Source organism: Anser cygnoides, chromosome 5, assembly GCF_040182565.1.
Source record: "Anser cygnoides isolate HZ-2024a breed goose chromosome 5, Taihu_goose_T2T_genome, whole genome shotgun sequence".
Lineage (NCBI taxonomy): Eukaryota > Metazoa > Chordata > Aves > Anseriformes > Anatidae > Anser > Anser cygnoides.
Genome location: NC_089877.1, coordinates 10,057,811 through 10,072,036, shown reverse-complemented (window position 1 = coordinate 10,072,036; position 14,226 = coordinate 10,057,811). Strand labels below are relative to the sequence as shown.

At 36.3% G+C, this 14,226-nt stretch overlaps 1 protein-coding gene across 13 annotated transcripts in view; it reads left to right on the top strand.

Annotated features, from left to right (window-relative positions):
- ANO3 (anoctamin 3) overlaps nt 1–8,909 on the top strand; it is a 256,594-nt gene extending 247,685 nt beyond the window's left edge. For all 13 annotated transcript variants that reach the window (XM_066997443.1, XM_066997452.1, XM_066997444.1 and 10 more), the window contains 7 exons: nt 138–235; nt 1,980–2,125; nt 2,267–2,419; nt 3,759–3,906; nt 5,387–5,467; nt 6,335–6,440; nt 7,214–8,909. In XM_066997443.1, the coding sequence (XP_066853544.1) occupies nt 138–235; nt 1,980–2,125; nt 2,267–2,419; nt 3,759–3,906; nt 5,387–5,467; nt 6,335–6,440; nt 7,214–7,396 (915 nt within the window). In that variant the 3' untranslated portion in view covers nt 7,397–8,909. The remainder of the gene's footprint in view (nt 1–137; nt 236–1,979; nt 2,126–2,266; nt 2,420–3,758; nt 3,907–5,386; nt 5,468–6,334; nt 6,441–7,213) is intronic.
- Nucleotides 8,910–14,226: the final 5,317 nt, after the last annotated feature.

Here is a 14,226-nt window from a genome sequence, read left to right as displayed (position 1 = left end):
TATTAATATTTTTCTTAATATTTCTTGAGTATTTTTCTCCATACTTATTTCAGTATTTTCCATTCACCCTGTGAAAAAAATAAAAATTAACAGAATATTCTGACTTGAACTACTAATCTTTTCCTTTTTCATTTCAGTGTCATCCCAGTGGCTGCTTGATAGATCTGTGTCTGCAGATGGGAGTTATTATGGTTTTAAAACAAATGTGGAACAATTTCATGGAGCTAGGCTATCCGTAAGTTCTGTTGCTAATATTTGTTTTACAGATAGTGGTTCCATATTAGTGCTGATTCAGCAACAGGGGAACATCTTCATATGAATGGAGGGTAAAATATCACCTTTAATTAAAATTTATCATCGTCTTGACAAAAATCATGTGCAGGTGCATTGCTGATCTCTAGAAGTATATTTTCAGAAGGATATAAAATGGAATTCTTCAGCAGGTTCAGGTTTAAGTGTTTTGCTTTATCACTCAAAACATAGTGTTGATTTTCAGCCATCCCCAAAGGGTGACAAGAAATTGTTAGTAGTGTTTACTTAGTTTTGTGTTCAGTACTAGCTCTGAGGCCTAAAAATACAGTTGTGAAATACATAACTGGGTTTATGTTCTTTCCCTACGTGCTGTAAGAAAAAATAGAGTAAAAATAGTAGACTTCTGCCAAAATAACTGTTTCAAGAACAACACGTGCCTGGAGAATGTTTATAGTGTTTGCATCTCACCATCACATACTGTAAATTTACTCTTTACCAAGGGAAGCAGTTTAAAAAAAAAAAAAAGTTTCTCAGGCTACATTAACTAGCTAAATTGTTTATTTTAAGTTCATTTGCCCTAATACAAACAGAGCTGTCCAACTACTGAAAAGAGTAATGGGCTAAGAGTTACAGTTCTTTTGAAACTGAAAAAATATGTTTTCAGCCAAAGAAAAGGTTGCTCATCAAATATTAATTTAATCCAAGTCTCAACCTTGATAATGTCAGAAAAGGTTACGCTTACAATGTGCAGGCAGTCTGCAAATCATTGCTACTGCGTTGTTTTGAGATGTGCATTTCTGAAAAGAAGAAATCTACTTGAAGTATCAGGCTTCCTGTCTTCTCAGCCCAGCAGTATCTTAACACTGTCGAGAATTTATTTTAGAACGTGCTTGTGTTCCTTTACGGAAAGCAGTGTTTTGTTTTCACAAAACCGTTGTTTGCAGCTGAGGTCATTCAGTAACAAGACAATCAAGAGTGAAGCACTAAATCAGTTTGAGCAGAAAAAAATAATAAAAATACTTATAAAAATGATTTCCCATATTTGGTCTCTTTTTTCTTTCAGTAATATCTAGAAACAAATAATAGCCTTTAAGTGCTACCTTTGTCAGTACTAGATAATATTTTCCTATGTATAACGCTTCAGTGTATAAGACCATTTAATATTTATAACTGCTTTGTGAAAGGACCTCTGCACAGCTTCATAAAAAAAGTCTTTAGCAGCATCTTTTTGGATACCATGTCCTGCTTCAAAAGGAAAAATGTTCTGAAGAACATCTAGATTTATAGGTTTGTTCAAAAAATAGCAGTTATATTCTACTGTTCAAAATATTCTAGTGCCAGTGTTCCTAATGAGCTCTACTTACTTGGTTTGTCTTTTACAGTATTAAAAATAAAGCATTTTTCTTTTAATGCTTTCAGTATATGTGATTATTTCCTGTTCTTTTTTATTGATACAGGTAAAAATCCTTAAAAAAAAAAAAAAAAAAAGGCAGGTTCTGTATTCTGAAAAGCTTGTTTGTACAATGCCTGACATGCTATGTTAAAGACAAAATTTAAATCATCATGAAAAGTTGAAAGGGTCTGAAAACTATTTGAAATTTATCTTACACAATATTGTAAATATTTCCTGAAAAAAATACCTAACACTTAGGTGCCATTCAAAACAATAGCAGCTAGTATTGCAAATTACTGAGCAAGAACAGTCAATAATACTTCGTCTAATACAGTTTATTACAGAATTGGTGGTCACGACGCAAAATGAAGAGGAGAGGACAATCAATGGAGCATAAAATTTCTCTACCTCAGTGGGAGAAAGATTGGAATTTGCAGCCTATGAATCTCCATGGCTTAATGGATGAATACTTGGAGATGGGTAAGCAAACTTATAGAGATGTCAGGGTTGTTGTTGTTGTTGTTTTTTAATGAGAAGGGGCTGGGCAAGTGGGAGGAGAACGTTTTACGTTAAAAGAACTTCTTGCACATCCAATTTCTAACCACAGAAATGCTTATCTAGTTTTACAGTTTGGCTTCACCACTATCTTTGTTGCTGCCTTCCCACTGGCACCTCTCCTGGCATTGCTGAACAATATCATAGAAATAAGGTTAGATGCATATAAGTTTGTCACTCAGTGGAGAAGACCTATGCCTGCAAGAGCAACAGATATAGGTGAGAGAACCTAACTATCACTGTCTGGTACCATCTCTCTTTGTTTTCGTCTTTGATGTCACTTGAACTGGCATGTAACCTACAGATATCAAGGATGACTGTCCTGTTAAGCAACAAAAACATACTCAACTGCTTAGCTAAAAGGACTTTTCAGATTTTCTTTCCATTTCCGATAAGGGATTGTAACAGTTAAAATTTTGAAAACAGGCCATTTGTTCAGATGCTTAAATGGTATTGCGTAAATGGCCCTTGCATTAGACTTCTGATTTCTGAAACTTCAGATCCAAGGTGCTCTCCAAAATCAATTGAATTTTAAAATGAAATATAAGAATTAAATTCAATTTTTTTTCACAGTGGAATTAAATAAAAATACAGAAGTGTCTTTCCAAAGTCTTGTACTTGGCCTTTATTGCGTTCATTGCTTAGCTATTTCTTCTCAATAGGGTGTGCCAGACTTCACAGAATCACAGAATCATCTAGGCTGGAAGAGACCTCCAAGATCACCTAGTCCAACCTCTGACTTAACACTTACAAGTCCTCCACTAAACCATTTCACTAAGCTCAACATCTAAATGTCTTTTAAAGACCTCCAGGGATGGTGACTCAACCACTTCCCTGGGCAGCCCATTCCAATGCCTAACAACCCTTTCAGTAAAGAAGTTCTTCCTAATATCCAACCTAAACCTCCCCTGGCACAACTTTAGCCCATTCCCCCTCATCCTGTCACCAGGCACGTGGGAGAACAGACCAACCCCACCTCCCTACAGCCTCCTTTAAGGTACCTGTAGAGTGCGATAAGGTCGCCCCTGAGCCTCCTCTTCTCCAAACTGAACAACCCCAGCTCCCTCAGCAGCTCCTCGTAAGACTTGTTCTCCAGACCCCTCACCAGCCTCGTCGCCCTTCTCTGGACACACTCGAGCACCTTGACATCCTTTTTGTAGTCGAGGGGCCCAAAACTGAACACAGTACTCGAGGTGCGGCCTCATCAGAGCCAAGTACAGGGGGACAATCACTTCCCTAGACCTGCTGGCCACACTGTTTCTTATGCAAGCCAGGATGCTGTTGGCTTTCTTGGCCACCTGAGCACACTGCTGGCTCATATTGAGCCGACTATCAACCAGTACTCCCAGGTCCTTCTCTGCCAGGCACTTCATTCGGGTGTAGCCTGTCATGGCAAGAATGTGAGGACGTGGCTTAATCTTGACTGTTTTTTCTGACTCAATGTTTCTTTTTCAAGAAGCAAGGAAAAGTATGTGACAAATAATATCACCAGTATGACTTTTTGTGACTCAATATCACTATTAAAAACTAATGGCTTTGTTATTTATCTTGTTTCTAGGTATCTGGTATGGGATTCTTGAAGGAATTGGCGTTCTGGCTGTCATCACTAATGCCTTTGTTATTGCCATTACTTCCGACTACATTCCACGTTTTGTCTATGCATACAAATATGGTCCCTGTACAGATCAAGGATACAGACAAGAAAAGTAATGAAGATTTTTTTTAAATATACATGCATATTTCAGTGGAAGCACACTTGTGCTACTGTCTTTCTGTGTTAACATACTTCATCAGTAATATTTCATCCTTTACATCTTTACAAACCTTTTCAGGTGTTTGGTGCAAGTAACTTAGCCATTCCAGAGAGTTTGCTGACTAGCTCCACAGTTATATCACCAGAAAATCCTTGCTTCTCTTCTAAATGCATACTACATAATTCAGTATACATTGCCCACAGTTTTCAGGCACTTCCTAGATGAATTGTTCTTTTCCGCCATGGTTTTGTTCCGTGTACTCCCACTAATTTCCCACACACACATCTATGTTCCCAAACACTCTTGTATCCTAACGTTCTCTGTCTATTTCTCTCCAGAAATACTTTCTGCCAAGGTCCGGAAAGATTGGCCTTGACATTCTTTGGACTAGTTCCTTATATAATGCTTCTTGGCCTCAAGCAAAGTATCTTTCCTATTTTGCATAACCAGGCCGGTTTCCTAAACTTCTCTCCAGATACTTACTAACGTCTCTGAGTTTGAAGGAGGTGTTCCTTGAACATTAACCAGTTTTTTCAGGCCACTGTTTCATGATCACTGCAGCCTAGGCTGCCTTTAAGTTTCACAATCCCCACCAGCTCCTCCTTGTTGGTGAGAATAAGATCCAGCAGAGCACCTCTCCTCATTGGCTTCTCTTTAATGAGGACTGCCTGTTTAATAGAGAACTGTGTAATCCTATTTACTCTTTTTCTTGTTGTGATTGGAAGTCCTCAGGGCTCAGTACAGCAAACCTCAGGGGATATAACAGATACCTTGTCTTTTTAAATGTTCTTTGCCTTTCAGGAGCCCCTTCTTTACATTACAGGACACACTTTCAGTAGGACAGGATGGCTTAGGTGTCTGGTTTTCCAGGGACATGAAAAAATTACACTCCTGCAGTGATAATTCAGTGTACTTAAGTGATTTCTGACATTAACACCAAAAAATTGTTACCTCCAACTGTCTATTTGGTATATATACACTGTTCTCTCTACTGTTCTTTGATTTGGTTCATAAAACCTGTCTTTTTTTAGTATATGTTGCATGACTAGCGGCAGATTATGCAAGGATATGAAATTATTCTATTCTCTTTCTCCGTATCCATCTTTGTAAGTTCAGTATTTTTAAGAGGCAACAGTGAAGAACGCTGTTTGTAGCAAAATGATTTGTTTTATAGCTGCTAGTAGATAAGTCAAAAAAACAAGAAGTGCTCAAAACATTTTTTAAAATTGTGTTATCCCTGAAACAGAAGTTACTTGATTTCTTCCAATAACACTTGGCCTCTATGTATAAAATTTTAGAATTGCTTTTGTCTTAATAAGCAAATAAAACAGTATGTTCACGGTATGCGATGGCAGAATACGCTTACATACAGAATTTATGCTATATAACCACTTTATAAAGAAAATCCTGATGCTATGTCTTTTTCTTTCAGATGCTTAAAAGGATATGTCAACAGCAGCTTATCAGTATTTGATTTGAGTGAACTTGGAATGGGATACTCAGGATACTGCCGGTATATTGAGATGCTCCCCCTGCTGTAATGTAGACACAGACATTATTATAGGCATTAAATGGAAAGTCGGTGATTAAATTACTGGCAGAAGAGTTTAATTTTTGCCTGTAAAAGTATTGAAGTTCAAGTTTTTTCAACAGGGAAATCTCAGATGCTAAAGCTGTGTTGCAGGATGCAGTGCTAAGATGCTGGAAACCCATGTTCTATTCTTAGCTTTTCCAGGACTCCAGTAAGCCATGTGTTACAGGCCTGTATGAATTATTTCATTTGGGAGTTTTCCCAGCTGTAAATAAGGCTAAAAAGTCTTGTTTCATTTTGGTTCAGCACTCTGAGGTCTATTAATTAAAATATGCAAGTGAAATCTTTGTTTTGCGTGTAACCCAGCCCAAACAGTTATGCAAGATGAATACGAGAAATTCAGCATAAAGATTAAATATGACAATGCATAATTTTACTACTTCAGGTTTCGGATTTAGTTTTATAGTGAGAGTTATCTTGGATTCGCTAAGCTCTACAGTCATGCTATGTTTATACAAGACTTGTCTTGAGAATCTCAACTGCTTATAAGAAAAGATGAGAATCAATTTAGAGCCAGTGAATTTGAACTTGATACTCCAAGGTGTCAGCTGTGTAACAAGAAAAGGAAATGTTTGCTATGGCTTTTTGGAACCAAACAGTACCATCTTATAAGCAGCTGTATTTAATACCTGTATTATAGACTACTACTTTTCATTGAATTACTCTTGAAGTATGCTTTCAATTCAAGTTCTGTCCTTTTAGGCAGCTCTGGGACAAGCTTGAGAGCTCTTCATCATGTTCTGGGTTTTGAGCACAGACTAACTTAATGAGTTTTTCTTTGTCTTACAGGTATAGAGATTACAGAGCCCCACCATGGAGTTCAACTCCATATGAATTCACTTTGCAGTTCTGGCATGTCCTGGCAGCACGGCTGGCCTTCATTATAGTTTTTGAGGTTAGTCGTGGAAAGGAGCAATTCCTTTCTATCTCTTTGAAGTTCAAGTTGATTTTTTATAATAGTCCTGTAAAGGAAGTGTCATTATCATTAGTTGCTTGTTCGTTATAGTTGAAAGAGGAAAAAAAAATCACTCACCCCCATACTGTTGTCAATCAGCTGCTTCAAAGTGAATTGACAGAGCATGTGCAGATTTTAGTCCCTCCAAAATCATATTTTCTTAAGTAATCTTATAAATAATGTTGGTTCTCAACAAAACCATTGATGTTTAATTGAAAAATCAGACATTCAACTTCTGTGTACATTAAACTTATTACAAGTTCAAGTGTGTGTCAGAAAAATGATGCGTGATTGTACCCTGATATAAAACTAGAAATGTGTACTAATTTTGAAGAAGGTACGGTATGCTGTGTGGGGAACTGGTTAATTACTTTGACTACAAGTTCTTAACAAAGACTGCTTATATGTAATGGTTGCTATCATTACTCTAACCAGCAGATCCTGCTGTCTCATATTAATTTCGATCACTACTTATACCCTTAGTTTTACTTTTGTTAAGACTGCAGCATTTTCCCATTCCCGACAGACTATTTACACATGTGTGTGTGTGAATATATATTATTTTGAGAGAGATTTAAAAAAAAGAGTCACTTTTCAGTCACGAATCGAATCCCTGTTACAGATTTGCCGCTGATTTTTAGGCCCCTAAAATTTGGTTCTAGAAATGAGTATTTACGCATCTTTGAAGCAATTCTTTTCTTTCTTCTTTTCAGCACCTTGTTTTTGGAATCAAGTCTTTCATTGCTTACCTGATTCCAGACATGCCCAAAGACTTGTGCGACAGAATGAGGAGAGAGAAATACTTAGTCCAGGAAATGATGTATGAGGCTGAACTAGAGCATTTGCAGAGAGAAAGAAAAAAGAATGGGAAACAATATCACCATGAATGGCCTTAGTCAATACCATGCTGCAACAGAAACGCTGTTTGGAAGTTGAAGAGTGCAGTTTCAAAATGAAGTCAGTCTGTCATCAGTCTATGAGATTGGCAATGTATATATGTTCCTGCTGGGCTGTACAGTTGCAGGCTTTGGTAGGAAGCGGAAAACAGGTGCTTCCAGTGAAGAAAATGAAGAGCGTTATCAGTAACTGGTCTGTGGGGAGCACCAAGTACTGGCACTCAGGAATGTGCAGACGGATTAAAAATTTGGATACTGCTTTTTAAAAAGGCAATGAACATTTGTGCTGTTCATGAAGGTACTAACAGCGTAATGAAAACAAAAAATTGCCTGTAAACTTACACAGTATGGGCATGACAAAAACAAATTACATGATATCCACTACAGCTTCTGATTGCTCAGCTGCATCTGTAATGCCTCTGAAGAAAAAAGCAGTTGTTGCCTTTGTGGCCATAACTTGATATAAATGAGCTTTCAGGCTTACTGTTTTGTCAGGTTTGTCCTAGTCTCTTGTTGAGATTGTGGATGTGGTCCTACCCTAGAAAAGGGGTATATGGCTGCTTAATATATACTATGCAGTTTAAGATTTGCACATCAGTGTCATTAATTTATCCTTCTAGTTGAAAACCAAAAAATCTAAATTCAAAGAGAAAGCAGCACTAAGAGAACACATTGCATTGCCCACACTGCAGCTGTATTTGAAAATGACATGGCTGTGAGTTGTCTTTCCACTTTTATGTGCAGAAAGGCCACCTCCACACACATCCAGGATGAAAGAACTGTCATTTCCATGCTCTAATGTATCATGCAGATGTCCAACTGTGTTACTGTTCTCTTTGAACTGTCTGAGCAGTGATTCCATGACTTCACAGAATGCTAACTTGAAATATTCTAATACAGTGCAAATGACTTTGTTCTGAATATAAAATTAACTATTTATAGTATGCAAGCTTATGCAGATATATATCAGACATACCGTATAACATTTTGACTTGCTTGTTCAGGGAAGGAGAAGCAGAGCACCTTATAACAATGCTCTTCTTATTGTAATAGTAAATGTTCCAGTAATGTGCACTTCTTTTATTGGGCTAAATAAGTCAAAGCATGGGAATTAGATGCAGGCAGATATCTATACAGATTGTATATAAAAGCACACACACACAGTGGTTACTTTTAGATTTTTTATTATTATTTGTATGCCTTCTTACAGTTTTGGGGGCCTTTTTGGATAAAATCACTCTAAAAAGTAGATGTTCATATATAAAGAATCAAATTTCATTTTTTATGTGCATACAGTATGGGGTAGTGTTGCTTATGGTCAGTCACATTTTGGTGATGGAACTGTATTAACGTTTCATAATTTGGGAATAGATAAGCACTTAATTTAAAAAATCAAAACAAGCGGGCAGTGTTCACTTGCAGAGAAGGGAGTGGGGAAACCAAGTTACAGTCATTCTGTTTATCTTCTGCAATTTTAATAATCGTTCTTTATACTGGGTGAGAAAAAATAAAAGAGCCAACAAAAGCACATGAACTATAAAGGCTGCAAGTTTTAGCATTATTTTAGGGATAAAGCTGCAATGAAATCACTGCTGACAGATATGAAAAGACATGAAATTTTACTTGTTAAAATAACATATTGAGCCAAAAAGTATGATTCCAGTACTCACTTGCATATATTAGAACAATCACTTTTTTTTTTGTATTATGCTATATAAAAATGATTTTTAAGAGTCAAGAGCCCATCAATGTAGATGAGTAATATCTGCCAGTGGACCTAGCATCATACCTTAAGTTCTTTACTCATTTCACCGTATTCATGAAATTCTGTGGTTAATTCCAGCTCTCTGTGACCAGACAAGGCAACTATAGGAATATCTGCACTATTACAAAAAGGAGGAAGGAGATTGGAAGGTATGATCAAATCAGATGTATTAGCCATTAGATCTATGATAATGGGCTGATGGAACTCAGCTTTCCATATTTTGGAAGGGCTGGGTTTTTTCCTTCATATTTTGGGTTGCACGCTAAGTTCCTCAGGAGTCCTTATCAGAAATATCAGCCCTCTCCTCAGTGCTCATAGGTTCTTGCTATTTAAGTTAATTTATTCTCTCACTGTTTCATACTGTGGAGTTATCAAGCACCACTTGACAGTATTAACCAGGTGTCCCAGGTCCCATTTTTGTGCCAGGTAGTGATAATACTTCAGTTCTTCAGAAGGTCACAGATGAGCTCTCTTTTTAATGTTTTCTCTAAAAACAAAATGCCTTGGCTGGCCCAAGGTATAAAGATTTAGGATAAAATTTGGCAAAAATCGGAAATATTGATTATTTTATACTTTCTCATTTCTGATGTCAATATTGCCACATGTGAAAATATACTTAGGCAAATTGCAACTGAATTTCCAAGTGCATATGGAAGAAAGATGTTTTGTATTTGAGTATGATTTTGGATTTAAATATATATATATTCTTAATGATTTTCAGCACTGGTGTACAGAAATATATCAAAGGCAAGTATGTAGATCTGACATAGTGCAGATTATGCACTGGAAAAGCACAAGAAATTTTGGAGAAACACTGTGTGTGTTCCTTTGTTTCTGAAGGACATGAACAATGTCTGAAGTTTTGCCACTAGTAGCCATTTGCTTAAGCTGAGAACTTTTTGCTAGACTTCGTTTAGTATGCTGTTTGCATAGACTGCACGTCATTTTACTAAAGTATAAGGCACACACTGTCCTCAGGAATAATGTATTTTATGAATGGTGAATGATCTTTTCATATTCTAAGTATTGTCTTTCCAAAAAAATGACCAGTATGAATAGACTGTGCATGCAAGCTGCATTTGTGAAATCTGACAAAGCTTTAGAACTTCAATTTGTGCAAAAATGCTTTAGATCTAATCTGACAATTTTGCTCTATGCATGCGCCCTTACAGAGACTGCATGAGCAACTAGATATTTTTAAATACAAAGAATTAGTCAAAAATGTCTTAATGATTCCTAACCGAAATCAGTGTTTTGATTCAGACAAAAGAAATTTTCATTTCAGAAATGGCAAAAAATCCACATACATTATACACATTTCTATTTACTTCTCATTCTAAATTTGTGCCCAATGTGTGGGATCTGAATTTTGGTTAGTAAAAATGAAAAAAAAAAAAAATGTGTGGAATTTGAATGCATACAAAGATTCTGTTTCACTGGCCTTCCTAATGAGAAGTTCCTTCTTAGGGCTCAGCGTCCCTCTCCATAGCGAGGGATTCATCCACTGCTCAGTATTCACAGCTGAGTGCCAGCAAGGTTGCCTGTAGTTTGAGCAAAGGCTGTCTGTTTGTTATGCTGTCATCTAATTTCCTTACCAAAAAGACAATGCAATGATTGGGTGTCCTGATAGAGTGCTAATATTTGGAAACAAAGCAGACTACACAATGGCTTTTTTTTTTATCTTTCCAATCCACTTTATATTTAAGGATTTATAGAGGAAATTTAGCTGAACTTTTAAGCTGATATTGATGATGACAAGGCTAAAATTTCGAGTGTGATGATGGACGATAAGTGGTTTGTGGGTTTGATTTTTTTGTTTGTTTCTTTAGAAGTACATATCTTCAGACCTACAAAGCAGACACATCAGCTATGCCCTTTTCTGACAGCAACTAGTCTTGAATTATGTTCTGAGGATCTCATTTAAGCTCCATAGTGATCTAAAGAAAATTCAAAAGAAAAAAGTCTAGAGGGTCTAGTTGGAAGTAGGTTAATAGGTACTTACCTTAATGCATCAATTCATTCATTTCCTGAGGTTTTCTTCATCAAAAGTTGTACAGGAGGAAAAATGTTCTGGGAAACACAGCTTTAGGGTGAGTGTTAATAAGGGGAAAGGTTAAAATTAGAGATTTTTTTTTTCTAACCTTATTAAGATGACCAGTCTAATATAAGTAGTACACATCTGCAGTTTCCTTCACAGCTGTTTCTGCTTCAAACTCCAAATGCAAGTGCTGCCAGAGAGAACTGCTGGAGCTATGGAGTCTGGTGACACTACTTCTGAGGTCCCATGTGACATCATGGGGCTTATTAATCTTTGAGTTTGTACAGAGGCGAATTAGTATGTCCTTATTTAGAAGCTATTTAGAAGCATCATACAATTTTGATTGACTGGAAATGATCCTTGTCCATAAGAAGGAAACAAAATGAGCTGTTCTCACATAGTTAACTTGAATGCATTACAAATTTTTTATTGGAACTATTACAAACTAGATTTTTATATACACTGAGCAATGGTTAAGTAAACTCACTTTGTACAAACAGCTAAATATGAAGGCAGTAAAGTTAATGGAAAATCAATCATATTTTCTAGTGAGTGTTGCATATTGGAGAAGAAACTCCCCCAAAAAATAGATAATTTCGGAAAAATAACGATCCATGTACCAGTGATCACTTACAATTACAGTAGTACCTCCAGAAGCATTTTATTTTTTGTAATCCTCATGAACCACTGCTAACATTGGTTACTGGGGGTAAAGATTGAACCGAATCTAAAAGCAACCTTTCGTAATAATGTTTATTCAGTGTTACAGCTGACACTAGAATTCAGAGTTCACCAGTTAGACTTCTGAGAAAGATGAAGTTATTTTGTTAGTTCTAATCTCTAGTTGGACTAAAATGTATGTAGTAACACTTTCTCCAAATGTTTAAGTGACTTGCAAACCTTAATTCCTGTGGCAGAAGATGTAGCAGCTTTAATAGCTCTCTGTATCTGTTGGTACTCAACCTCCTGCCAGCAGAGCCCACCTCCTGTTAGAGTGACATGGAACCAACCAGCATTTTGAGGCTGGGGATGATCAGAGGAAGCAAAGGTCTCATGTTCGTGGGACCATGTTCATGAGGAAGCAAAGGTCTCATGACCTTTGTCACAAAGTGCTGCTACATCTGTCCCGTCTGCCACTTTCCCAGGCACTGCATTTTGCACTCCTTCTGTCCCTCCTTGCACGCACACGTGCATCCTGAAGACCCTACACAATTCTGGCATTTTTAAATGTAAATGAATAGATGAGTATGGACAATTTTCTCTAATTTTGACCTTGCAACCACATTTACTAAAAATTAGTATTGGCATGATTTTGGCATAGTTGCGATAGCACAATGTTCCCACAGCAGCACAAATTTATAACAGCACAACAAAGAACTCTAGAGAAATCACTTTGCTGCTCCGTGTTATGCAGGAACTTTTTTAATGCAGGACTGGGATATTTTGTTTTATATGGTATATGGTTAATGGTATATTCCCTCCTCGCTGCACTGGAAATTATCTTTTGTCAGTTCTGTTGGCGTGTTCTAACTTCTTGCCGTAACCTCTGTGATGTTAAATGTTCCCTGTAGTTTGCACTCTTATTGACATGAAATAGTTGTTCAGATGCTACTAGATGAGAAATTAGGATTAAACCCAATGCAGTCCAAAGCTAATGAGGTTTTAAACAGTGAGAACATGATGGTTTTTCTGTTAATAATGAAAAAAAAAAAATCAGATCACCTTTTTATTTTATGTCCTATTTAGATGACTGAGAATTTTGTACTGAAAAATTGACGAAACTGTTGACTCTAATTTTTACCTAGAGTAGTATCACTGAAATTTCAGTTGTTTGAAATAATCTCATGTAAAATCTAACTACGTAACATAGTTCAGTCATTTTTACTCTGATAGTCCTGGCTAACTTGCAATATCATGATCATAAAAGATTTCTTAAAGTGTGTATATATTTGAAATTTATGTAATATTTAAATACAACTTGGTTTCTAAGTAAGAAATTAGAATACAACTTCAACTATTTTTTCTATTCATAAATCCAAACTTTGTAAGTAGTATTTAGAATAAGATTACCACCAAGTGTCTCAGAAAAAGTGACTTTTATGCACTACAAGCTAGAAGTTCCTCTGTCCTCTCAGCTTTCATTTTCTTTTGTGTTTAAGATTACTTTTACAAGCCGGTATGTACCCCAGAACTAAAAGAATTCACTAAGGAAAAAGCTGTCGATCTGATTAACTATTGTAAGACACTTTTGGCATAAATTTGTCTTTGAGATGCTGTTTACTTTATCAAGGTTTACATGTACAAATGCAACTACTTTCTGTATCATACACATTTGAATATTGCATTTTTCAGTAATAAACTTGGATATCTTTGAAGGAGACTGAGCTTCATTATTACAAGTACTCAAAGTTATGAAAAAATATACAGTCTAATAGTGAGCGTTCGTATGCCTTCAAGTCATATGTTGTAAGGAAGTAATTTTAGGATTAAACTTGAGTCAGACACTTGTTAAACATTTAACAAATACTGTGGTCTCAGGGTACCTTTAGACTCGCTTTTCAAATTTTCAGTCACTTATGGTCTACTGCTTTCACTAATGACTAATAATTTCTTAAATTTAAGCTCCTGTTTGAATAGACATGTTTCTGGTTTCTTAATCTCTTTTTCTTTCCCACTCAGCTGCGCAGGCTAGCTCTACTCTGTAAAGATCAATGGCTCAGGACATATAACAAGCAAGAAGATAAGACAGCTTTAATCAACACTGAATATTTAATCAGAACGGTAATTTTTTCTGAATTCCAATTTAGCCTTAAATCTTAGTAAAAGACTGAATATTGAACTACTGATTAACAATTTTAGCCATCAAATATCAGGCCACATGCTGAACGTAGCAAAAACCTGTGGAATGTCTGACCCCTTTACAAATACAAAACACATTTGGGCTCAATGTGCAGCTTTAGTTGAAACAAACCTAGTCCAGAAATACAGCATTAAAGATAGATTCTTCAGCATATTTCTGCAAAGGCA